The 27157-nt window shown below is 50.6% G+C and overlaps 1 protein-coding gene across 1 annotated transcript; it reads left to right on the top strand.

Annotated features, from left to right (window-relative positions):
- Positions 1-1011: 1011 nt before the first annotated feature.
- Positions 1012-4296, top strand: ZNF648 (zinc finger protein 648). Its single transcript, XM_041419979.1, has 2 exons — positions 1012-1022; positions 3141-4296. Exons 1-2 carry the CDS (start codon positions 1012-1014, stop codon positions 4294-4296), a joined length of 1167 nt encoding a protein of 388 aa, XP_041275913.1.
- Positions 4297-27157: the final 22861 nt, after the last annotated feature.

Below are 27157 nucleotides of genomic sequence, written 5' to 3' on the forward strand. Positions count from 1 at the left end.
CATGTGCTTATGTATTCCTAGAGTTTTCCTTATGAAAAAGGGGAGGGGGTGTGTGTTTGTCTTCTATGAGGGATGTGGAAGGGCTGTGTGATTCTGTACATCCTGGGTCTAGGTGGGAGATAGCCTTTACCCTGCCCAGCTAAGTAAGATACATCTAAGCATTTAAATTCTGAAAAAAAAATACAGTAAAAACAACAGAAATCTTCTGAGCTGTGTTGGTTTTTTTCCCTAGTTTGGGAAAGTTGGAATGACAGTTCTTCCCCTGCAAGGTTTGCCACTCCAAGCAGAGTGTGGGCTCCTCATGGATTCAAGGACTGCCATTAAAGGATTGTTGCAAACTTATTTTTGAAGTGCCTCATCTGAAGGAACTGAACTGCCACTTACTGTGCTCTCAGAAGTAACTTGCTTTTCCATGTGGAAGGAGTAGGTGCATTTCTTTTCCTCACCCTCAACTCCCAGTAGAACAATTTCTGGTTTCATGTCTATTTTTAGCAAGATCTGTGCAATCACAAAAATAATACAGAGCTAGGAGCATTCTTCTATACCATATCTGCATGCTGGCAGTGTACACTCTTGTTGATTTGTCATTTCAGTTCTGTATTTGCTGCTAATTGTGGAGCCCATTCCCCAAAGCTGGAGGAGTTTTGGTAGGAAAAGGCACTGCAAAGCTTCCCAAAAAAAAGCTGGAGCAATCTCCATGAGGTTACACAGAGATGTTGGAGAGTGGTTTCAGCTGGGGACCATGATCCTGCTGTGGCTTTGGCAAAGGCAGGTGGGATCCTTGGATGTTTGGGCAAAGGAGTTCCCAAGGAACTGGTGCCGCTGTGCAAGGCCCCGGTGAGGCGTCGCTGAAGGTGCTGAATGTCCTTTTGGGTGCAAAGACTTTTCTAGTAGGAAGTGGGACACAATCCTGGGAGGTGGATTGATCTCTCCTGACAGGGGCAGAGCCCCTTTCTTCCGACAAAGCAGGGCCTGAGAGGGAATCAGTCCCTGCCACACTCCTGCAGGAAGATGGATGCAGAGTTATTGTCATGGTGGGGGGCACAGGGGACACTCCATGAATTGCTGTGAGCTGGAGCAGAGGGACAGGAAGGGCACTGAACCTCTTGGGGCGACTCCAGAGGAGCATACCAAGGTGGACAGAACACCTCCGCTGTGAGGAAAGGCCAAGAGAACTGGGAGTGTTCAGCTTTTGGGGTGACCTAATTGTGGCCTTGCAGTACACAAAGGGAGCCTACATGAAAGGTGGGGCAAGACTGTGTGCAAGAGCTGGAGTGACAGGACAAGGGAGAATGGGTTCAAATTGAAAGAGAGTAGGTTTAGATTAGATATTGGGAGATTTTTTTTTTTCCCTGTGCGGGTGGGGAGGCGCTGGCACAGGCTGCCCAGAGAAGCTGTGGTTGCTCCTGGAAGTGCCCAAGGCCAGGTTGGATAGGGCTCGGAGCACCCTGGTCTAGAGGAAGGTGTCCTTGCCCGCGGCAGGGGGCTGGAACGAGACGACATTCGAGGTCCCTTCCAAGCCATACCATTCCATGACTCCATGAACAGGCTCCTGGAGCACCGGGATCCCCCGAGCCGGAGCGGTGGGAAGGGCCCGGCCGCGGAGCCGGGCGGGGAGCGATGGCCGGGGAGGGGACGCGGTGGCCGGGGAGGGGAGGCGGTGTCCGGTCCCGCCCCGCTGCTGGCAGCTCCAGCACGGCCGAGCCGCCACTGCGCCGGTGCCGCTGCCGCGGGCTCCGCGCCGGCGCGGGGGATGCGCGGGGGATGCGCGGGGCCGCACCGGGACCCGCAGCGCGCAGGTAGGGCGGGAGAACAGGGAACGGGAAAAGTTGGGGGGGGTCATGCTGCCTAGAACAACAGCAACAACAAAAAAAATTCTTCTTTTTTATTATATATACATATATGTGTATGTGTATGTATTTATTGTTGATGTTATTGTTTTTCAGCCCACGCCGTGGTTTCCACACCGCCCCCCACCCTTCTGCAGGAAATGGGTAGCCGTGGTTATGGAGTTCTCTTAAGCCAAGCAGCGCCAGCATCCCTTGGAAAGTTTTCCTGCCCCAAAGGCATCGGCAGCTCAGCTGGAGGGCAGGAGGTGAGGAATACTGCTGTTAGCAGCTCCTTATTAAATTGTCCGGAATGGCTGGAGTGGGGGTGAGTCGAGCCACGCTGTTCCAGGCAGTGACTAATGAGGACTAATCCAGATTGTTTTCCATGTCTCCAACAGAAGAAAGCCTGGCTTGTGCTGCTGATGGAGCCAGCCTTTCTGGAATGTGAATAAGAGCTTTCTCTTAATGCACATTGCTGCCTTAATAACTGCATTTGATAAGCCTGCTGAAACTAAATAGTCAAGTTTTACATTTATGTACATGTGGAAATACAGAAATATTTATGTTTTTACAGACATGTGTTCATTAATATGTATGCTTATATTCAGATGTCTTATCTCACCTTCCAGTAGTTGAAGGGATTTTACAGAAAAGAAGGAGAGCAACATTTCACAGAGAGAGAACAAAGGGAAACATGTTTAAACTAAAAGAGGAGAGATTTAGATTAGTTATTAGGAAGGAATTCTTCACTGTGAAGGTGGTGAGGACCTGGCACAGGGTGCCCAGTGAAGCTGTGGCTGCCACATCCCTGGAAGTGTTCAAGGCCAGTTTGGATAGGGCTTGGAGCAACCTCGTCTAGTGGAAGGTGTCCTGCCCATGGCAGGGGGTTGGAATGAAATGGTCTTTGAGGTCCCTGCCAACCCAAACCATTCTGGGATACTGTAACTTCTCATCTTTAGAAAAATTTAAAATTGGAATTGTCAATTTATATTTGGTAGTGAAGGCTGGCTGATGATAGTGGATTTAACTTTATTGAACATGGTCTGCGTTTTATGTGCTGAATATGTATTTTCTACTTATCTAATAGTAGATGATTCTGTTTCTTCTGCATATCTGATTGTCTCTTCCTTTCTTTGAATCAGAAAAATACCTTCACTGTTATAAATTTATAATATCAGAAGAATCACTGGTGAAACAGGTGTTTTATTTTCTAGGGAGGACTCTCAGAAGAGCTGAGAATGAACTTACCATGAAAGACACAAAGCTCTGGGTGATGATGAGCTGCAGATGAACACAGTGTTTGCCTCAGAGGATGGATGTGAGTGAGAATAACATTTGTGACACAGGGGGGAAGAATTCAATTTATCCCAGAAAGGCCACAAAGCAGGTGGGCCACAGCTGCAGGCCACAGAAGGAGGTGGACATGAATTACTCCTGCAGTCCTCCTGGAAACTCTGCTGGAGCTGCGGGAAAGCAGGAGTTTCCTGCAGACCTGCGGTGTGGAGGCAAAGAAACCTGTGACACCTACTGCCAGAAACAAGGTGAGAGCCCAGCTGGGGAGTTTCCCCCCTCCAGCACCAGCTTCCACCTGCAGAGGGAAGATGAGGATTTAGATCACTGTTCCTCTGAGCACCCCAGGAAACCACGGACGATAACGAAACTCCGTGAGGACAACGGAAGCGCCGCTCTCGGAGATGCGCTTGGTGAGGAGCTGGAGCGCGTCCCCGAGGAAGCTGTGCCCTATCGATGCAAGAAGTGTGGCTCCTCCTTCCACGGCATGAGCGAGCTGCAGGAGCACAGGCGAGCTCACCTGCTGGAGAACTCCTACCGCTGTCCCATCTGCTCCAAAGGCTTCTCCCGCGCCGCCAACCTGCGCATGCACAAGCTCATCCATTCCAGCGAGAGGCCGCACAAGTGCCCGGAGTGTGACAAGGGCTTCATCCGCACGGCCGACGTCTGGAGGCACCTGCGCAACGTGCACAAGATCGAGCGCTCCATGGTGATCCTGGCCAGCGGCATGGCCAGGAACCCCTGGTCCGTGGTACACCACGGCCAGCAGCACAATGTTGAGTGCCCGGATCGGGCTTGCCCTGCAAACCCAAAGCCTCAGGAGGATGACTTCAAACCTTACGCCTGCCCGACGTGTGGTAAAAGCTTCGATAAGCCCAACCTGCTGTCCAAGCACAAGGTGATCCACCGGGAGGACAAGCCCTACAAGTGTCAGGAGTGTGGCATGGCGTTTGTGCAGCTGCTCAGGCTCAAGAGACACCAGCAGACTCACTCCGGGGCACGGCCCTTCTACTGTGAGGAATGTGGAGGGACCTTCACCCGGCTGGCATCGCTGCAGCGCCATCACCGCATCCACACCGGAGAGAAGCCCTACTCCTGTAATTTCTGTGGCCATTCCTTCACCGAGTCAGGAACCCTGCGGAGGCACGAGCGCACACACAAGTTGGACAAACCTTAATCTGGGGTCTCTGTGGTTGTGTTGTACCTGAATGAGGTCTGCTCGGCTGGGCTGGAAAAGCACCCTGTGGTGTGTGCTCTGCGCAGTCCAGACCCACTGCCCAGCAGTGGCTGATGCAGCAATGCTGCATCACAGGGAGCTCTGGAACTTGTACTGAGAAGGATTGCACTGCCTGGCTTTAAACTGCTTTGTATGAGAAAATAACCTAATTACCCCTGAGTAATGAATTGGGAGACTTGAGGAGACTGAAACCACTCGCATGTGCGTGCTCTGTCTCTGCTGGACTGGCGATGCATCCGCTCGAGCTTTGTGCAGGATCCGCAAGCAGAGGCTGGGAGAATTCACTGGATAAATTGGCCCTGCCCTCATGAGTGTGATGCCTCTTTGGGTTTGGAGATCTTTTAACTCACTAACTTAGAACAGTCCAGGGTTGCCCCTCTTTCCTTGTATTTTGCTGAGTTTTTCTTTCTGTTACACTTCTTTTTATTTGGAAGGGGAAGTATTGTGTTGGTTATTAAAAAAAACCCAAAAAAACAAACTCCACTTACAAACCAGTTCCTTAATAAACACAACAGTTACCAGCTGTATTTCAGAATGTTTCTATCTGAGAGAGTACCAATACTTTATGCACTTTTGAGTGATGGGTTGAATGTCTGTTAATAATGGGGGAAGCTTCATTTTGGCTATGGTGGTGCATGCTTTTGGAGTGACACTTGTGTCTCTGATGGAAACATGCACATTAAATCTAACCAGCTGAGTGTTGTGGAAAGAAATGTTTGAGGACACAAAATTCAAAGAGCAAAAGACCAAATTGAAGCCACTTTTGCTACTCATTGCACAAGAACCTTCTTCATTTAAATGTTTTCACACATAGGGAAGCTTCCTATAACAAAAGCAAGTTCTGTGGTGTGTCCAAGTACTGCCCAAAGTGTCTGTTAGACTCTTCACTTTGATTTAGATTCAAATGGTTAGTGAAGAAAAATTTCCTTAGGAATTATCCTGGCAGACTTGGGCAGGTGTTGACAAATCCTCCAAGGCTGTAACTTCCAAGAGGTGTGTAATGCCTCAGTGTCAGCAATGGGGCTTTAACTTTGAAACTTAATAATGGCTTTAAATCTGCTGTTAAGCACTGTGGTAGAAGCATCCAGTTTGTCCTGAAGTTGCAGCCTGAATTTCTTTTCCATGTCCGAAGGTTTTGCTTCCTTGCTTCCTTTTTTCTTACCAGCTGCCATAAATTCATTCATTTCTTTGTAGGGCTTTCTGCCTTTTCAGTGGAAGCTTGTGTAGCAAAATGAAGGTAAAGCTCCAGGGTAATGTACCTTTGCATTTATTACCAGGTTATTTAATAAAAAGTACTGATTGTGCCGTTTGTTTCCATATTTGATAGAATAAAAAGGGACGTTGGCAGCTCAGCATCTCCCATCTGTGCAGCAGCTGAGGTGTCACACAGCAGGTCCTGTTGTGTTTGATGTCAGGTTCTTGGCTCAGATCAAGATTTACCACTGTTCACAACAAAACTTTAGCTTGATTATAAATGGGAGACTAATTGGTGTCACTAATGGATCATTTCCATTTCATTCCTCAAAGAAATCTCCAGATGAGGGAACCGATGTGCATCCTGCCCCTGAGGGATGTGTTCTGTGGTCTGTGTGTGTTTGTAATCAGGGATGGCTGGGCCCTGAGTGAGATTTCTCCAACATCCCCTCTGCAGGAAGCTCCAGTTCGGTTTTAGGTTTGCAAAGGCCTTTGATGGGGCCCCTTAGCAACAGCTCAGACTTATCTGAAGGCTGTTCAGCCTCTCAGAAAGGAAAGATCTTTGCATGAAAAGAGTCCTGGCTGGCTGTGGGTGAGTGATCTGCAGAGGGAGGTCACCAGTGGTGCTCTGTGGGGACCGTGCTGCTCAGCACCATCTGAGGTGACCTGGAGAGAGGGCAGACAGCAAACTGACAAAGTTGTTCCAGAGGCTATCTTGCATTGTTTCCACACTCGTTTTCTAATCCCATTTTGAAGTTATCAGCTACAATCTTTCCTGTTCATCATCCTGCTTTTCCTTTGGGTATGGGGATGCTCCTGCTGTAGGGTGGTTTAATATCCATTTAAACTGCACCGCTTATGCACACCTTTATGTTGTGTGACAGTTCTGCTTAGGCAGTTATGGTAATTGGGAACATCCAGTTATTCTGCTTTTTAGTGCTAACAGTCAGTGGAATTTGTACCTCTGGCATCCAGAGGTACATATTTTGAGCAGAGGTCTGTTATATGGGAAGAGTAAATGGTTGGTGAAATGAAAAGTACCAGGCTTAACTAAAAAGTTATTAAAAAGACACTTGCCTGGAAGGTTGGCTTGCATATAAAGTGCTTGAATGTGTGAAAGGAGTAATTAAAATGTATGATGGTTTCTGGGAAAAGTGTGTAGAACTCTCCTCAAAGAAACTTCCACAACTCCTGTGCGAGGTACAGGAGATCCCCTGGAGCTTAATTTAACCCAGAAATCAGCACTTCTGCACTTTACATTATTCATATAAAGGTTTGGAAGTCTCTCCCAGGCCCTGACCCTCTCACAGTGTCAGTCAGAGTGGGTGATAGCCTAAAACAGACACAGCCAGTCATGACATGTAGCTGACATGGGGCAAATAGACCTGCTCTGCAGCATTAGGGAGGCTTTGAAGGGTCTGCTTTCAGCGGGAGGAATTTTTCTTTGTCCAGAGGGGCCAGAATATCTGTTAGCTCATTTGGATCTGTGGAGGCCATGGAAGACAATTCCTTTGGCACTGTGTTCACAGAGGAAGCCCTTGGACATGAGCTGAGCACACAGGGCTGGAGCCCTGAGCTAGGCAGAGGATCCTGATTTGATCACTGGATAGTATTTGTCAACAGTGGAAGATAGGAATACCCTTTGCTTTTTGCTATTTTTTCTGTTGCTTCCCTATATGACTTCTGCCAAACTCATTTCCATCACAGAAAACTGTTCTCAAAACTGAGAAGGTAGAATAGCTCCAGCCCTGACGACTCCAAGCCCTCACTGACCTGGAATCACCAGACAATCCTTGGCAACTATGGTACTGTTCTCTTACTTTGTTAACAAAGATGTGGATGGTAAATCTGTTAGCCTTTGCTACCAAAGGTGTTGATGGTAAATATGTCCATGATTGAGGAGTGTGGATACAGCACTTCGAAGAAAGGAAAATCTGCTGCTGTACAATCTGTGCCCCCCTGCACACCACCATCCTCCTCTTACACTGCCTGTCTTCTCCTGGCAAGGAGAAGTTTGAAGCAGGACTCTCCCATGTAAACAGGGAGCACCAAGCAATCCATCATTTGTCAGTTAACCCCAGCATAGGGCATTGATATCTCTGGAGGAGGCAGCTTTTATTTCAAGTGAGGCTTCATCTGCCTCTGACCTTGCGGAGTTTCTGTTGGAACAAAGAGCTCCCACTGCACTTTTCCTCTTTCCAGACTGAAACCGAGCAGGGGCTGAGCTCTAACCAACAGAACAGCAGATGAAAAGCTTTTTTTTTTTTTTTTTTTGAGGAGGCAGCTTTTATTTCAAGTGAGGCTTCATCTGCCTCTGACCTTGTGGAGTTTCTGTTGGAACAAAGAGCTCCCACTGCACTTTTCCTCCTTCCAGACTGAAACCAAGCAGGGGCTGAGCTCTAACCAACAGCAGATGAAAAGCCTTTTTTTTTTTTTTTTTTTTTTTTTTTTTTTTTTTTTTTCCTTTCTTTTTTTCTAGGATAACAATCTGGAAATAGAAAGGAGAACGATGTCTTTTTTTTTGGGTGATTTCAGCTGTCTGATGCTTTGAGCAGTAAAATTGCTGTGGGCCTGTGCAAGGTTAGAGCCATCTTCAAAGAGCAGGCCCGGAATGGGAGCAAGCCCTTGAAGCAGCTAATACAGGTCTCTGCACCAGAGTGCAGCCCACTTGTAAATTCCTTGTAGGATGTGCTGCTGAACCGCCCCTGCGCTGTGGGAATGTTGTTTTCCAGAGGAGAGTGTGCTCAATGTGCTCCTGAAGTTCATGTAATGGCTTTCTTGTTTATCTGCTTGAAGAAATCATGAGAGCAATAAATTCCTTTTCTCATTAAGGGATCTATTTGGATTGTTGCTCCAGTGCTTTCCACCTGAGAGCAGGAGCAGTGATTTGTTCTGTTTGTCTTCAAGCTTCCAGCACACATCCTGTTGGCTGCAAAGGATTTTTAGGGAATGGCTCGGTGACTTCCATGGTTTCTGGCCTTGGATGTTTCCAGGGATGAGGCATCCTCTCTGGACAACCTGTGCCAGCATTTCACCACCCTCATCATAAAGAAAATCTTCCTTAGAGCTAATATATGGGAAAAGCAAAGCACTGACACCACACTGCCTCAGCTACTGGCACCAAATCCAGAGAACTGGGGTTGTTTTCCACCTGGTGCAGTCTTTTAGACTGTCCATGGCATTCAAAACTAGATAGAGAGTATTTATCTCCAATTTAGTCAATTGAGACGTAACAGCAGCTCTAAAACAGCTACAGCACAGGGGAGTTCATGTAAACACAAATAATATCCCCAGGCTCACCTACATAATTTCCTCCTCTGTTTGCAGACTGTGACACAGCATCATGCTTGTAATGATCACAAAGTGATCACTGCAAGAGTGAAAAATACAGCTGGTTTCCCCCATCCTTGGCAGCTACAATACTGTAACAATAAAAGCACAATTATTAGAAGCACATTTCTGTATTATCAGTCATAGATATTCACATGCCTTCAATAGCACTGCGTGGCCAGGTGGTCAGAGACTCGGGCTTGGCTGTTTAGCAGGTTTGACCATGTGAAGGGCAAAATAAGAAATGCACAAGAAACATCTGAGCAATGTGGGATATCCTCCCGAAGTGCAGGGGGCAGTGCTGGCAGCAGTGCCCTTGTAAAGGTCTGGGCCACCAAAGCACAAGGGGAAGCTCTCTCTCTGCTCCATCCCCAAACTGGAAGCAGGTGCCTGGAAAGACCTTTCAATAACCCAGAAAAGGAAGCTCTGAGCCCTTCATGGGAATCAGGAGCAGGGAAATCTTGCTGGCAAAACGTTGTTGGTCACCAAGTGAGGCTGGATAAACCAGGTAACAAGCACTAAATCTCTCTCTCGTTGTTTGGAAAATCCCTGGCTTCCGGCATTTGGGGATGCAGCAATAACTAGAAGCTAATTACAAAAAAAAAAGGGGGAAAAAAAAGGCAAAAAATTCTTCTTGCCCTTTTATTCTTTACAGCAGACAGGTGAAAAGAGTATTTTGCCAGCAGTAGCTCTGAATTATTTCATGACTGCACATCCCTCTTGTGCTGCAAGTTAGAAATGTCAGTTTAATTATTTTTTAATTGCCTCAGCTGTAAGGTACCTGAAAGAAGCCATTTTTGCCAACTAATTACAAAAAAAAAGAGAAAAAAAAAAAAAGGCAAAAAATTCTACTTGCCCTTTTATTCTTTACAGCAGACAGGTGAAAAGAGTATTTTGCCAGCAGTAGCTCTGAATTATTTCATGACTGCACATCCCTCTTGTGCTGCAAGTTAGAAATGTCAGTTTAATTAAATTCTTCTTGCCCTTTTATTCTTTACAGCAGACAGGTGAAAAGAGTATTTTGCCAGCAGTAGCTCTGAATTATTTCATGACTGCACATCCCTCTTGTGCTGCAAGTTAGAAATGTCAGTTTAATTATTTTTTAATTGCCTCAGCTGTAAGGTACCTGAAAGAAGCCATTTTTGCCAATTGTTCTTGGGCTCTGAAAGCAGCTGATTGCTGGAAAAGCAGTCTGTGCTCCTCTACTTTGGAAAGGGGATCTGCAGAAAGGAGAGTGAGGCGTGCAAATATTTTTGAAGTGACTCTGTAGTTCCCTCATCCGGTGTGCTCTGTGTTTGTGTGGGTTGTGTGTTTTGCAGTGCTCATCTGGCTGGTGGAACAGGAGGCTTTGGGCTTTTGTTTGTGTGCATTTGAAGCTCTTCAGGCTTCCCAGGCTACTCACCTGCATGAGGCCAGGAGGCCTCTGGGGCTCCTGCGCTCCCAGGGCTTTGCTGCAGGGACCTGGATTTTTGAGCAGGAGGGGATATCAGATGTGAGGAGCAGAGCAGCTGAGCAGCTGTTTCTTAATAAAGCTGGATTTGTCTCTGCTCACACCAATTCATGCTTAGATCTGACCTCCCTTCTCTTTCTTCTCATGGCTACAATGTTCATTTGAAAGCACAGATTTTTATTTTCTTCACTCTGTTAATGCTTTTCCTGCTCTTACAGAACAACCAGGAAACACAGTGCAGATGTTATGAATTACAGAGGTGCTGGGGCTCTGCCAGCTCTCAGATCTGTTTCTCCTGGTGGCTGAGGAGCTCCCATTTGCAATGCCAGGCAAGCACTCCTTCCCTCAGAGATCCTCCAGAATGATCTCTGCACCAGGGCAGCACTCTAGGAGGACAACTGGGGACAAAAGAATGGGGTCCTGCATCCAACAAATGCCTTGTGCCACAAGGCACAAGGACTTAGTGTCCCCACATCCTTCCCAGCCCAGGCAGCGCCCTTCTCCTCTGCCCCATATCACACACTGCAGTGCCCCGGGGACCAAAAGGCTTCAGGATTTCCCCCCAAATCAATGACCACAGTGCAATGAAAATAAAAAGCACTTCTAATTCATTCATTCTGTCCTTTTCTTTCAACAAAAGCACCAGTCAAACTGCTTCTAACTTAGCAGAAGCTACAACTCAAGTGGCTACAGAACATATTCCAAACATAGTGTTGAAATATATTATCTATCAAAACAAAAAAGGGCTTCCTAACAATTTTCTTTTAAAAAGTTACCTCTAGTTCAAGCCTTTAGGACTCTTAATGTTAACCCCTTGGCTTTTTTATATTACTCCCTATGTTGAAATCCAATGTGCATTTCATAATTAAACAGGAATAGAAGGCATGAGATGGCCTTCATCCTGTTATCTTTACTCCTAGCAGGGAACACTACTAATTTCTACAACTTAGAAGTTCTATAGAGTTTCTATTAACACTCCTGTTTATTCTCCTCATGTTCCTGGTATGAACATGGGCACGCATGGGATGGACTGCGAGGCACTCGCCTCTTCCTCAGTGCTCCAGCTCAGGTGTCTTCTGGCCATGTTGTGGCCTCAGTGCTCCAGCTCAGGTGTCTTCTGGCCATGTAGTGGCCTCAGTGCTCCAGCTCAGGTGTCTTCTGGCCATGTTGTGGCCTCAGTGCTCCAGCTCAGGTGTCTTCTGGCCATGCTGCAGAAAGCACTGGCCACACTTCAGACAGTCCTGGGTCCCTTGGAGCCAGAGCCCTCCTTGGTTGGTGGCAGTGACAGGCGTAGCTCTGCTTCTAGCCCTGCTCCTGCCCACTGGGAGCTTCCAGCAGCCTTGGGGAGTGGCTGTAGGGCAGCACTCTGGAGGCAGGCCTGGAGTCGAGGCCTCTGCCCCGCTGTGAGAGGCTCTGCTGGGCAGAGCTGGGCCTTGGCTGTGGCTGTTCACGGCTGAAGGTTGCCATGCTATAGCCAGGCCTCACGCGGCCTCGCAGGGGGCCTCTGTTCTGCCATTCCCCAGCTCTGGTCTTGGTCTCATTTACCTTGGGGCATCTCTTCGGGGCTGTCCCCTTCCCAGCCTGGCTCCAGAAGGAGGCAGGCCTCCCACTCACCCGCTGGCAGTGGCAGAGCTGCCTCCTCTGCTGCTCCTGGCCCCTGCCCACCGAGAGCTTCCAGCGGGGTGGGCGAGGGGCTGGGGGTGCAGCAGGGGCTGTGCGGGGCAGCTGCCCCGCTCTGTGCTGCGGGGGCTCTCGCTGCCGTCCCTGCCTCCATGCCCTGCTGCAGGTGCTCCTGTGTCCCCGGCTGGTGGCTGCGTCGCCGGATCACAGCCGCCACCCTGCTGAGGATGGCCCGGGAGCTGCGCTGCAGGGAGTGCAGCAGAGCCTGGCCACAGGCCCTGGGAGCCGCTGCCCGGCTCTCTGCTGCTGCTGCCTGCGCGCCAGGGCCGCCAGAAGCCGCTGTGTTTGCCACCTCTTCTGGCGAGGCAGTGTCACGCACACGGTGCTCCTCGTCCTCAGGAGCTCCGGCCAGTGCAGCAGCTGCTGGCTGGGTGTCCCTGGGACCTTCCAGGGCATGAGATGTGCTGGGCAGCTCCGCATCCGCCTCTTCTTCCAGCGGTGTGTCGGGGTACACCAGGAGCTGTGGGTAGTGGGGGTTCACCCAGATGGTGCGGAGAGTGATGACTTTGCACGTCTCCTCTGGCAGCTCCTTGCTCTTCCTGTCTTCCCCTTTGGCAGCTGGCTGATCTCCATTTTGGGGAGTAAGCTCCAAGAGTCCTGCGCCTTTGCATGGCTCCAGAGGTTTTGGTTCATCTTCACGGGGCACATAGATTCTCTCATCCCCGCTGCTGCTGCCCTGGACATCCTCCGAGCTGTCCCCCTCCTCACTCTGCAGCCCTGCCAGGAGGATCCTCGCTGTTGCTATTGCCCACTGCCTGCGAGCTTCCACCTGGCTGGCTGAGGGGCTGGGGGCCCAGTGGTGCAGAATTGTTTCAGAACTGGAGGTCTCTGCCCCGCTGTGAGAGGCTCTGCTGGGCAGAGCTGAGGCTTGGCCTGAGGCTGTGCACGGGGGAAGGTTGCTGTGCTCTACCCAGGCCTTGCGTGGCCTCACAGGGGGCTTCACTTCTCCGCTTCGGCAGCTCTGCTCTGGGTCCTGTGCCCCCTGGGACAGCTCTTTGGGGCTGCTCACTTCCCAGTCCGGCTCTGGGCTGGAGCAGACCTTCTCCTCACCATCTGGTGTTGTCGGGACAGCCCCCAGCTCTGCCCCTGCCCCCTGCCCACCGAGAGCTTCCAGCGGGGTGGGTGGGGGTGTGGGGGGACAGCTGGGGCTGTGCGGGGCCGCTGCCTGGCTCTGTGCTGCTGCCACCTGCACGGCAGGGCCAGCACAGGGGTCATGGTGTTCCTCAGCCTCCTGAGGTGCTGCCCATGGCTCACAGCTGGACATCTGTACAGAAGACGAGAAGGATGGGGATGAGGTGGCCCTCCAGGGTGGAAACGGCCCCTCTGGCACAGCAGCTCCCTGGCTGATGGCAAGCACGGCCTGGCCCCGAGGCAGCTGTGTGCTGCCCCATCCCTCACCTTCTGCCTCCTGTGAAACATCAGCCATGTTTTCTTGGGCTTCACGTCGGTGCTCGTCTCCTTGTCCGTGGACATCTCAGAGTCACTCCAACACTGTGGTCCCACAGGAAGATGCTGTCTCCTGATGGAGCTGCTCTCCTGGGAGTGGGCACCCGCGGGCTCTTTGCCCCCTTTTATACCCTCTGGGTCAGGGCATGCCCCAAAAGTCACAATGGGATCTGGACACATGCAAACCTCACGTCACAAAGGGGAACAGTCCAGGTGGGGTCCCAAGTGTCTCCAAGGGCTCTGGGCACAGGTAAGAAGTTCAACATTCCCCACTTTATAATGGGGATAAGACACAGGACAACTCACACGGTTCAGCAAGCAAAGGAAAAAAATCTTCTGATAAGCTGTTGGAATAGAATTTTGAAACAAAGGAGACAAAAAACCCATGATGAGCTGGACTGCTTCAGTGTCTCTTTGGCTTTAGATGAATCCAAAAGATTTCCATCCTAAAGTGACTGGAAGTAATATACTGCAAACCCTTTCAAGTGTTCATTTTCCTTGTTGTATCTTTGTCTAAGAATACCACTTTTGGTTCATCTCATGAAAGGTACAAACTGCTGAAATGCTCTGAATTGCTGTGAAGTCTTGGCTGAGGCTGGGTTTAGTTGTGATTCTGGTCAGGATCCCCTTAGGCTCAGCTCTGTTGTGATATGAACTGATGCAGTAAGTTTGACTTAAGAGCCGCACAGGCTAAAGGAGTCAGTCCTTGAATGCTTCTGAATATTTCACCTCCCTGTCTGCTGCTTTTCTGGGCACAGGTGCAGTTCCAGAGGCTTGAGGCAAAGCACAGTGTGCAAATTCCTGTTGCCATTCCTGCCTTCCTGCGGGACACAGGTAGAACGTGGTTGTTTCTGTTAGAGGGTGGTTTCCTCATGCTGGACGCCCTGGGCTTGGATTAGAAGGAAGAATGAGGAAGTTCACAGGCCCTGGATGCTCTGGATAGCTCATGTATCCTCTGGAGTACATTTTGGGACAAGCTAGAAACTTGTAAAATGGGAGGAGGGAAGGGAGGGAGGGAGGGATGGCAGGGATAGTCTTCAGTCCAACATTGCTGACCAGGGCTTTGCATGGGAATATGATCCTGCTGCCAGGAGCTGGGAGAGCATGTGAGAAGGGGGAATTACCCCCTTTTTGCAGTTAGAACGTCTTAAAGATGTTTCAGAGCACAGCACCATTCACCTCACCAGACGGACGACTGACAAAGCTGCCACCATCCCACTCCCTGCTCCCCAGGTGCTTATTCATTCTGGATATCCCTCTCTTGGAAAACCTGCCTGCAGTAAATGGGAGTCCATGTCTTGGAAGCAGCTTTAGATGCAGTAACTTGTAGGAATCAATGCTGTGATGCCCACAGGAAACCAGAGACGTGCAAATCCATTTCCCTCTGAAGCTGGAGCCAACTGGGCCAGGAGGTCACTGCTGAGTGACAGCAGACATGAGCACGCGTGAGGCTGCTCCAGCAGGGCACTGCTGGTCTCCAGGGGACTGAAATCAATATTTATTGCCTGCATGTGATAAAAATAATGGATCCCGGTTCACAGTAGCCTGGAATCCTTCTCCCAATAGTTTCATAACCTCCTGTTGCACTAGAGCCAACCACACCACACCAAAAAGTGTTTGCTGGGTCTTGACAGCGTCGCTGCGAAGCAGAATGGCATGGGGAATAATACAACAGAGGAGATTTAGATGGGATATTAGAAAAAATTTCTTCACCCAGAGGCTTGTCAAGCACTGGAACAAGCTTGACACATCCCACATGGAAGTGACAGAGTCACCATCCCTGGAGGGATTTAGAGTATGTGTAGCTGTGGTACTTGGGGACATGGTTTAGTGATGGGTGCTGGGTTAATGGTTGGACTGGATGGTCTTGAAGGGCTTTTCCAACCTTACCAATTCTATGGTTCTGTGATTCTATTACTTGAAGCCATGAGGAAGCTGTCACTGAACACAAAATGGGGATGTTTTAAAACCAGAGAAGAGAAAGCCATGGGAAGGGATTTGCAGGGCACAGAGACAGGTTCACCTGGTTGCAGCAGGAGGAGCATCATCACAGTGACCAACTGAGCTCTGCTCAGAAGCTATAAAGAGAGCAGGGAGGAGGGCTGGAATTCCTTTTCCAGCACAGGCCACCCAAAGTAGCTCCAGGCTGGCATGGTGCCGTGGGATCCTGGCATTGCTGATCCCTCTCCAGACATGCCGGGTGTTTTGGGGTATCTGTGGGGAGGTCCCTCCCTATGCCATGCTCTTTTCCAAAAGAGCAAGACAAAAGCAAGAAAAAAGCTAATTGTGATGATTATCATTCTCTCCTTCAGCCTCTTGAAATAGGGGAAAATACAGTAAAGTATCCTCCATGATTGTGTGTGAGGAACATTTTCTCCTGGGCTGGTTCTACTCACAGCAGAGCTCTGGGTTGAACCCAGAGCCAAGGAAAAGCCAGCATGCAGAGAAGTGCACTTTTTTCCTTGTTTGGTTTGGGTTTTTTTTGGTTTTTTTTTTTTTTTTTTTTTTTTTTTTTTTTTTTGGTTTCTTTTCCTTGTGAGGTTGTTCCTTTTCCCTTGCAGTCTCTGGACTGCTCTGAGAGCTGCCTGGTATTTTCCCTGGTTACCAGCGTTAGGTTATGGGATAAACACTACGTTGCCTGCCCACAGAGAAGCAACAGTGGGAGGAAATCCAAATCATACCCTGTCCAATTTGCTCCTAGGCCCATTGCAGGAGCTGTCAGAGACACAAAGGCACACGGGAGAACAAATTACAGGCTCAGAGTAGGAGAAATCCTGGCTGGACTTCCCTGGAGCTGTCAGGAGACTGCCCTTCAGCCCCACAGGTCATTAGGAGAAGGGAGCAACTCTCTTGAGATTTTTGGAGCATATCCAGGGCCAGCTCTTGGGCAGCTGTGTACCAGCAACTGGGCAGACTGGGATCTGGGAGGGGAGACTGGGCAGGCTGCATATCTGAGGCCACCTGGGAGGAAAATGTAGGAAATAAATACTCTGGTGTTTAGGAATGGCACAGCAAATCTCAGTGCCAGCCTTGATGTGGGGGAAAAGGTGATTTTGCTTTCAGACAAGCCTAATTCCACTCATGTCCCTCATGGCCACGTGCACACCAGCACCAAAGTGTGTGGCCAAATGACCTGTCCAGCTCTCAGTGGTGTCCACTTCTCTTGTGATAACTCAGGGCAGCCCTAAGGTGGAGGTGACGTGGACTCTTTAGGTTGTGGTCACTTCTCATAGCAGGAGACATATACATCCCCGTAGAGAAAGGCATTTTCCCTTGTTTGGAGATGGAGAAACACCTTAAAATTAGTTTTATTTTTTCTTTATGATTATTTTAATACTGATGCTGCTGCACCATCCAAGGTCCTTTCTTGCTTTCAATTTCTTTACCCCTCATTCCAGGGGCTGGGTCCCATTACTCAGCACTTGATTGTGTCAGCCCCTACCAGTGGATTTCAAAGTGGAAATCCTCCAGCACCAAAGCAGAGCCATCAGCCTCTGGGCTTGGCTGATCCCCAAGCACCATATTTTTGCAGGTCCCACTTCAGTGGATCCAGCTGCTATTCAGATATAAGGTGGGAATTGAGATGAGGATCCCATCTTTGGCATTAGAGCTTTCCCTGTGGTGCTTCTGTGTCTCTGTGCCTCTTGGAGACCATCAGCCTTGGTCTTTGTCCATGACCTATGAACCCAGGAGTGATGTGAAAAGCTCATGTCTCAGGTGGGCAATCTCAATTATAAAAGGCACAGCCTTTTTCAAAAGATCAGCTTAAAAACATGTGGTAAGTGTAGCTGGGAGCCCAATTCCTCCTCTGAAGGCTGAACTTCTGAACTGCAGATAATTACTACTCTTCTCCTTCCTTTGGTGGCATCTCCTATCTCAAGCTGTAGAAACAATATGTAGGTGCTTTCAAGCTTAAAATAAGGGAACATCTCTCGGCGTGGCTGTGAGTTAAAAAATACCATCTTTGTGCTTCCAGATGAAGAGCCCAAGGCTGAAGAGCTGGAGGTGTGTGTTCCCATGTGGTGGCTGAGTCACCAGCAGAGCCAAGGGCAGGGTCGTGTCACAGCAGCTCAGAGCATGAGGGTGGTAAAACACTGGAGAGGGGTGAAACGCTGGCACAGGCTGCCCAGAAATGGGGTGGATGCCCCATCCCTGAAAACATCCAGAGTCAGGTTGAGGGCTCTGAGCAATCTGACCCAGCTGAAGATGGCCCTGCTGGTTGTAGGGCGGTTGGACCAGAGGACATTGAAAAAGTCCCTTCTAAAATCTCCAAAAGTCCACACCATTCTGTCATTCCATGGCTATGGAAGCCAGGCAGCTGGCAGGGGACAGAGCCCTGGTTAGGGACATGGCCCCAGTGTCCCTGTGCTGCTGGGTGTGGCACATTCCTCAAACAAGCATTCCAGCCATGTTCCCTGCAGCAGGACAGACCTGGAGCTATGGGCTGGGATGGAGCACCGCTGCCTTGTGCTCCTTGCGCTGGGCTGGAGCTGGGAGCTCGATGTGGGGGTGGTGGTGTGGGTGCTGTCCCTGAGCTGGTGACACTGGAGGGACCCCGCAGGGACAGTCCCCAGCCTGTGCTCCCTCCACCAGCGGTGGCAGGAGGAGAGTGGTGAGTTTTGTTTCTCAGGGAAAAGGGCCGGTGTTCATGTCCAGGGGTCTGTGGCCCCGAGTGGGCTGCTCTTAAAATTCCCAACGGCCCAGGATGTCTCCCAGACCCGACCCGCCACAACCTACAGCTCGAGCTGCCATGGCAGCGCCAAGGCCTCCTGCAAATGCCACCAGGAAATGCCACTCCGGGGTGACAGAGGCAAGCTGGCGTGTCCTGCCGAGCAGCAGGCAGCAGATGGCAATGTCGCCCTGCTGGAACCGCAGGGATGCAGGGAGATGCTTGCAGTGCTGACAGCCTGGGGACAGGAGACAAAGCTTGGTGGGTCCAGCTCCTTCAGCAGAAGCTGTAGGGTCTCCAGAAGCGTTGGGTTGCTGGTGGAGGTGCTCCTTGACTCCGGGCTACTGTGGGTCCCTGCTCCCCACGGCCACCCAGGCGGGACAGATGAGCAAGGGAGCAGGCAGGGACACTCCTTTCTGCCTGCTCCCTCCCCAGCCTGGCAGAGGCTGCTGTGGGTTGCTCACAGCTGGAGCAGCTCAAACGTAAAAGAGCTCAGACTGGCTCTTGCCAGGCCTTGGTTGGAGTGGTTTTGACAGCCGGGGACACTGAGGCAGGGAGCAGTGTCTGTGAGTGGTACTGGAGGTGGTCAGCTGGGGTGAAGCTGCTCCCAGTGCTGAGCCTTGGCATGGCTGGGATGTGACCTTTGGCAGGGTGTTGTGCCTCTTCCCCCGACTCACCCTGGAGCCAGAGGTGTTTTCCAGATGCAGCCGCTGGGAGGTTTGGATGGTCACATCTCCTCCCTGGGTCCCACACAGCCCAGTGGGATGGGAAGCTGGGTGTTCCCTGTCACTGCCTGCCTTGGTGGTATCCCAGAGTCACCTCAAGGACTTTGTGCCATGCACTCTTTACCTGATGGGAACAGAGCCAGCACTGGAAATGTTTTCTTCTCCTTTTCTCCAAGCAGCTCATCCCGTCTTTTATCAGGCAGAGCTGCTGAGCTCAGGGAAATGGGAGCTGTGTGTGCTTGGGGCACGCTCCTGGGGCATGGCTGTGGGTTTTATTGATCTCTCTGAGCTGACAACATGCTGGTGACTGCATCAGTGGTACAAAACACAGGGCTGGCATCAGCTCCATGTGCTGCCACTGCAAGTACCACCAGCAGCCAAGGCATCTCATCACAGACCTGGGAAGGAGAGGCCAGAAGGTGCTAAGAAATAATTCTGAGTTGCCTAAAGGAGCACTGTGGGTCCCCTTGGCCTCCCCATTGCCTGGATCCACATTTCATTGTGGTTTGGAAAGCAGGCAGCTCCTTGGGGTGCAAGACACTGAGTTACACATCCTCTGCTCCCCAAACTGCAACTCTTCCAATTGGCACAGGGCCATGCAGGCGCTAAAAAACAAATTAATTTCCTCCACCTGAGCACTCCTGACTCAGCATTCCTTCAGTCAGCACTTTACAGCAGGTGTGAGATAACAGGAAAATGCAATGCAGAGAGCAGAGCTCATTGTCCTGGCTGGGTATCTCCCAGTACAGCCACAGAGATGCTGGCAGTGCACTTTCAGCAGGCATGGGCCAGGCATGGCTTTGGCAAAAGGGTTTGTGGGTCATGGCAGTGGTGACCTCTTGGTGTCCCCTCACCCACTCTCAATTGTATCTGTGGCCCTGCTAAAGGGTGTGAGTACCTTGGAGGGTGCTGGGTTTGGGATGCTCCTTAAGAAAATTAAAGCTTTATGCCAGGAGGCATCAGGTCCATGTGTTCTGAGCTTAATTTCTTCCTCTCAGAAGAATTTGTGTGACTCTGTTTTCTTTACCTAACACATGGCATTGTTGTCATTCATTAGACAGTAGCCATGCTTTGCCACAATGGCAGCTTCATTTTGGGAGAAGGAGTGTCCTGGACTGACTCATCCATGAAATGTGGTGAACAGTGCTCAGGAGAGAGGTCAGACTGAACGAGAGGTTCTGAGGATTCGGGGCTGGCCTCTGTGTTGATGCTGTGTGTGGTTTTATGTGCTCCTCCCCTCTGGAATTATGATTTGGTTTCCAGGAGAAGCTTGACTTTACACATCAGTCTTTAGATGTGTCAGCTGGAGGAGCTCCCCCAGGAGACCAGGGCACAGTGTGGAGGAGCAGAGGGCTTCTGTGTCCTGGAGAATGGTGAGTGTGGGATGGAACAGTCAGGGACTAATGGCAGAGAGGGGGTGTAGGCACCTGGAGAAGGGGACTGGCAGTGCTGGAAAAGCCATGGCTACAAACAAGGAGGAAGGAAACCCTGCCTTGGAATGAAGTACAAACTGAACCAGACCCTTTTTCACTTGATCATCTAGAAGTCCTGGAAAAATCAGTGGAGAGGAGAAAGCAATCCAAACTGAATGCACTGAATCTTGGCAGGGATGTTCAGAGATAAGGAATGTGCAAGCCTTGCAGTCATGGGAAGGAGCCCCAGCCCAAGACCAGGAGATGCCTATCAGGCTGGACATTGCTTGTGCCACGTACACCACACTTGCTGGGGGGTCAGATTGCTGCCAGTGTTATAAACCCCTATCACTTTCCAGATGCAAATAAGCCTTATCTCCTAAAGTGAATCCTATTAACCAGGAGTGGACTTTGCTGCTGGTGTTTGTGCCCTTTAAACCTCACTTGGAGCTTTTCTGCCTCTAGTGAGTTGGGGAGAGTTTGAGGAAAAGTAAAACAAAGTGGTTTCTTCCAGCATGAGCTGCTCTGAGCTGTGGGTGTCCTGTGAGCCCCATGGGTGCTGCTGCAGGAGCAGCTCCAGGTTTGCTTTCGTGCAACGGTGGGGATCCAGGAGCTCTGCCAACTCCAGCCAAACCAGTTGGGATATTCTTTGCCCAAGTTTGGAGCAGGAAGCTGCCCTTGCTCTGCAGTTCTCTTGGCTGCATCAGGAGAGTTTGTCAGAGGCACTTGCACACCATACTCTCCTTGCAGTGCTAAATCTACTGATAATGGGACTTGCAGGTAACAATGCTGGGCTGCAGCTGCCCCTGCCTCCAGTCCTGCAAGCACAAGCATTGCAAGGGACCTTGCTGGCCCTTTGTTTAAATAATGTCTGTCTTGGTGTTCCCAGGAAGGCTTCTGTAGCAGGCACAGTAAATTTATGATGTCCTGGTATGGCAGTGACTCTGTTTCACACTTGGGTCATGCAGTTCCCAGTACGGATCCTTTGCTCCCGGGACAGTTTGGATCACCAGCCTGTCCTCCCTGTGAGGCTGCTTCTTTCCACTATTTCAAGGTAAAGCAGCCCATTTCCCTTGAGGAAGGGAGCCTCTGGTCAAGGAGAAAGGGAAATATTGTCTCCCAGTTTGGCTTCTCCTCCCTTAATGCTGTGCCCATCTCTCTGGGCTGTTCCTCTCCCCGTTGCCTGGGGAAGGGGAGCAGTGCTCGGTCTAGTTGATGCCTTGTGAAGGCTGACCTAGAACACAGACTAGATGGAGTTAAAGAAAAAATTGAGGGATTTATTAGGAGGCCTCAATGGATCCAACTTGGGCAGTCCAAGAGCCCAGCAAGGGCTACACTCAAGATGGGCCCAAAATGGTCACAAAATGGACAACCGCTCACGGGATCTTGCACTTTTATAAGTTCTGCTCCATTTGCATATTGGAGTTAATTGTCCAGTTACAGCTCCAGCCCATGCAGTCCCATCCTGCTTGTTTTTCTCTCTTCAGCCCACGGTGTTTATCCTTTTGGGCCTGAGATTTGGATCATTTCTCCTTGGTGCCCAGCTAGAGAAGGAATTGTTTTGTCTCCCTGCTCTGTGCAGAGAGCTCACCATCCCCTCATATGAAGCCCAGACCCACACACTGAGGCAGAACAGAATCTGAAAAATAGAAAAGCTCAAACCTGAGGCATCATAATGAGAGGGACTGCAGAGGGTAGTGCAGATCAGAGAAGCACAGCATGGTTTGGGTTGGAAGGTCCTGAAAGGCCATCCCATTCCTATCCCCCTGCCATGGACACAGATGCCATTCGCTATTCCAGCTTCCTCCAAGCCCTGTCCCACCTGGCCTTGAACACTTCCCAGGATGGGGCAGCCACAGCCTCTCTGGGCAACCTGTCCATGACATCCTGCCTTCCTTAGGTGTAGCTATAACCCGCAGGTGTGAAGGTGGCAATGGGACCACCTGGACCTCTTGTACCAGCCCAGCTCCTCAAACAGCTCCACGAGCTGTGACAAACACCAGTTCAGCAGCAGAGGAATGTGCTGCTGCTGCCTTGCCAGTAGAGAGCTCCTGGGTAAACTGGAGCCTTGGCTGCTCCTTCAGAGCTTTGCAAAGCTGCCTGGATGCTGCTCTTCCTGCATCTCCCTCGGCGGCCAGATCAGCAGAGGGCACTGCATGTCCACGCTTAATCGACCTTGGAAGGAAGGGAAGGTCTTTTCCACCGCTCCAGCTCCAGCAGTATTTGCTCATTGACTACCAAACCTCTGCCCAGCTCCCTGCCAAAGAGCTCCGGGCTGCGGGACCGCCTCCCTGATGGAAAGATCGGGTCTAGTGAAGGAAATCAGGAGGCATTCGGTGAAACGACAGGAAAATTTAGATCAAACGGCAGGAAATCCGCCCTCGGGCAGCACAGAAGAGCCGTGCTGTGGAAAGCTCTGCTCTGGCAGGAGGTGATCCAAGATAAACAGGGAGCTGCCTTCTGGGATGGACTGGCTGGCGGGCAGGATGGGCGAGAGCCGGGGATCTGGGCAAAGCCATAAAAGCAGTTTGGCTTTGTGCTCTGCTGTGGTCACTGCAGGCGGTCAGGGAGGAGCTCCCGCCCTGCCCAGTCTGCAGGATGGCACCCCCAGCCCATGCAGGAGCAGAAGGAGCCTTTTTCACCACGGCCTGAGGCAGATATCCATATTTATAACTTATATATGGGTATTTAACAGCCTGAAGTGGCATCAACATGATCCCAGCTGTGTTTGGTGCAGACGGTGTCCCCCTTGGTGAGCAATTTGGAGGTTCTGGGCTCTTCCAGCAAGAGTATTTGTGTGCAAACACAGAGATAAATGTCCCCAAGCTGATGTTCCCATAGTGCCCATGGAAGTAGCTGCTTGCTAGAGTGAACAGGGAGCCAGGTGCTACCTCTTGCATTACTGCAGCACTGCAGGTTTTGATGCTGTAGTGACTTCTCCTCAGTGGAAGTCTCTGGCTGCAGAGTCAGCAGGGAAGACCAAAGACTCATGGATTTTCTTGGGTAGAATGTCCTGCTGCCTTTCATGGGGCAGGAGGGGAGAGTGATGGAATTTTGGAGTGTTTCCCCTTGGGTTTGTTCTCTGGTTGAAATCAGGGCTTGTTGGAGAGCTCTTGGATGCCGAGTTGGCAGCAGTTGGGTGACCACCCCATCACCCCCACTTGTCTAGCCAGTTCCTGCAGGGCTGAACCCCCACAGGAGACCAGGTATCTGCATCTTCATGAGGTAGCTGTGGGCTGAGCCAGCCCAAGGCTTCACTCAAACATAAACTGACATATTTCCAGCCAGTAGGAAGTGATCACTGCCTGGGAACTGCCTTGGAGTGCATTTGTTGACTGAAATCTTTATCAGGAGAGTGAAGGTGGTTTCCAGACTTGTCAATGTCCTCGAGATAGCTTTCGTGGAGGCTTTCCAAGACACTGCAATCTCAGCTATTGCCCTTTGACAGCAGCAAAGATAAACATATATGAACCTGCCGTTCAAGGAATCTTCCTCCTCCAGCAGTTTTTGATATTAGGCTGCTCCAGGGCTCTGTCCCTGGAACAACCTGCTGGGGAATCACACACAGCCCTAATCACCCATGAAAGTGCTCTCTGCCTTGTTTCTCTTCACCCTCTTGGAGCAGGGGCTTGTGTGGAGGTGTCTGAGCTCTGCACAAGTGATCCTTGAGGTAGAGGTGACTGATCCCCTCTGACTCTGCAAGCAGAGGGGTGGCTCTCATCCTGTTCAGGATGCCTAAACAAGTCGGTGTTGCTCAGGAGAGATGAGAAAGCTGAGCTAAAACCACATTCCCTGGCACAATTAACACCTGAAACAGAAGTGTGTTCATGTGGGACTGTAAAGGAGCTGGGAAATGCTGCCAGCCTATCCATGAATGTCCTGGTGAACCTCCTGGAGGCCACAGGAAAAAGTGTTAAACCCAAAAGGGAGAGAAGTCTGTAAGGGGGCCCAGCTGGGGAGGTCAAGGCTACACAGACCTGCCATGAGAAGAGGCTGTGGCAGTGCCAGTCAGTAAAGATGGCAGGGCAGGCGAGCTCCAATGAGCTCTGGGCCATCTCCACCCTGCAGATGGAATCACAGAATCATTTAAGTTGGAGAAGACCTTTAAGGTCATCAGCCATGTCCCCAGGTGCCTTGTCTACACTCCTTTAAATACCCCCAGTGATGGTGACTCCATCCCTTCCCTGAGCAGCCTGTTTTAATCCCTAGCAGCCCTTTTCATGAAGAAATTTTTCCTAATATCCAATCTAAACCTGGTGTGACTTGAGGCTATTTCCTCTTGTTCTGTTGTTGTTACCTGGAAAAAGACACCAGTCCCCACCTGGCTCCATCCTCCAGTCAGGGAGCTGTAGAGAGTGAGAAGGTCCCCCCTGAGCCTCCTTTCCTCCAGGCTGAGCCCTCCCAGCTCCCTCAGCCTCTCCTGGTGCTCCAGACCCTTCCCCAGCTCTGTTCCCCTCTCTGGACTCGTTCCAGCCCCTCAATGTCCTCTTTGCAGTGAGGGGCCCAGAGCTGGACACAGGATTTGAGCTGTGGCCTCAGCAGTGCCCAGCCCAGGGGACAGTCCCTGCCCTGGGCCTGCTGGTCACTCTGTGGCTGGTGCAGCCCAGCTGCCCTTGGTCCTCTTGCCCACCTGGCCTCATGTTCAGCTGCTGCTGACCAGCACACCTGATTGCTGGTCCCCTTAGGGACTGCCCTGGGGACCCTCCCTCTCAACAGTCAGGAATCTTCTCCAGATTTCCAGCACTGATGTATCCATGGCTGGCTTTTTCCTCATTTGTTCCTGAGCCAGAGGACAGTGCTGGCACAAACAGCTCCTCTCCCTGCCTGTGCTCTTCGATGTTCATTTGAAATAGTCTCTCTTTGGCCTTGGGTTTCAGAGGGATGCTTTTCAAAACCAGAAATAAATGGGCTTGAAATATTTCCCATAATTTTGCAAGATCTCGACCCTCTGATAGCCAGATTAGAAGAAGGATAACAAGGCAATCAGCATGCAGGCTGGAACCACTATTGTTAAATAGACACCCACCGTAAAGCCAGTACTACTTGTTTACAATTGAACTCATGAATTTTTAGATATTAATGTATGAGAGATTGAGTAAACAACCATTGTGCCTCTAAGGAATGAGTCCCAGGCTGTCCTGAGCTGGAATACTTTGTACTTTCCTGATTGCCTTCCAAGAATTTCAAATTACTTGGTAAGAGAAAAACAACCCGGCTTCACGAGATGTTTGTGAGGTTTTCTGGATGGACTTAGTTCTTCTGCTCTGTGATGGGGCTGCTCTGGGGCAGAGCTCTGGGAACTGTGGGACACTGAACACCTGGGTGTTCCTGGAGAGGTGGGAATTTCATGTGGAGGATAAACCACCAGGGTCAGGAGGTGTTAAAAGCCTGCTGCAGTGCACAGGTTTGCAGCTGGTGTGTAGGCCTGGCAGTCAGCATTCCCGGTTTGTTTGGCATGGAAACACCCTGGACACTGGCACAGAGCAGTGAAGGGACAAGTGGGAAGTCACACAGCAGTTCAGAGAGAGAGCCAGCAAGAAAAGGACCCTGCTTGCCTGATTCATGAGCTTTCAAGCAGCAGCTGGGATGCTCTTGGGCATGGGTCCATGGGAACAGCCCCCAGGGACAAAGTGACAAAGGGATGTGTGGCCAGGCCATGGAGAAACCGTGCCCTGCACTCCAAGGGAGCTGTGGCCCACGTTATGCACTCCTGGGTTCTCCAGGCTTACCCAGAGTGTTTCTGTGCCAAGGTGGCCCTGACAACTGCAAATTGTCCCTCTGGGTCAGCCTGGACAATCCTGCCTTGGGCATCCTGGCCGGAGCTTTGATAAAGCAGGTGGGATGGGTCCCTCTCTACCTGGCTTCTTCTTGGCTTTGGTTCCCAAGCCAGCAGCCTGGAGCTGTGGAAAGTCATGAATTCGGGTTACCAAACCATCTGCTGGCTGCATTTTAAAAAGCAATTAAAGCAAAATTGTTTCCAGCCCTTCTGTTTGCAAGATGTAGTCTAAAGAGAGAGAGCCAAGCCAGGATTTGCCTGATCCTGCCACTGCTCCAAGCATGAGTTAATTTGATTTAATTCCTCATGCTGAAAAGTGAGGAGTTCCCTGCTAAGGGCTCAGGGAGCATGCAGGTAAACAAGGCTGTGTGCTGTTCAGTTTAAATGCTGGGAAAACCCAGGAAAATGGCATTTTGAGGCTTTTAAAATTGCTTTTAATTAGAAATTATTAAACAGAGTTCAGAAAATGTAGGAAGTAGGAATACTTTTGCATGGTAGAGGATGATAGAGTGTTGCTGGAGATGGATGGATGGATGGCAGGTCTAGGCAACGTTGGAGAGTCTGAGGAGCTGTTCCTGGGGTACCCCACAAGGCTGGGGCCTGGTGTGGGGGCAAGGGGTCCCTCAGAGCCACCTCTGCTCCCGCCCTGACTCCCAGGGACCTCTCAAAGCATGAAACTCTTATTTCTTCCTTTTCTCATAGTGAAAGGCACACAGAGAGAGGGGGGAAAGGAGGTAGGGATGAAAAGAGAAGGTAGGGTGACATCATTCTTCCTTGTCCTCCTTTGGCAGCTGTCACCCTGCCAAATCAGAGGATGTCCTTGAACTGGAGGGGACGGTGAGGCCATGCCTGGTGGTGAAGGGCACAGACACAGAGGATTTAATATTCTCTGTGTTTTTATGTCTGCAGGGTTTTCATTCCTGCTCTGCTGAGAGGTCATGCCCAGGAGAGCTGGGGAATTGAATCCTCATAACCCACACAGGGCATGGCTTTGGGGGCAGCTGGGGACTGCCTGAGAGCTAGAGATGACAGGATCAAGATGCTCTGGTGCTTCAGACTGTGCTTGGTGGAAAGGTCACACACCCAGGCCAGTGGTGACAGACCTGTGATGTTCTGGGA

This window comes from Onychostruthus taczanowskii, unplaced genomic scaffold (genome assembly GCF_017590055.1).
Source record: "Onychostruthus taczanowskii isolate IOZ18803 unplaced genomic scaffold, ASM1759005v1 scaffold63, whole genome shotgun sequence".
NCBI lineage: Eukaryota > Metazoa > Chordata > Aves > Passeriformes > Passeridae > Onychostruthus > Onychostruthus taczanowskii.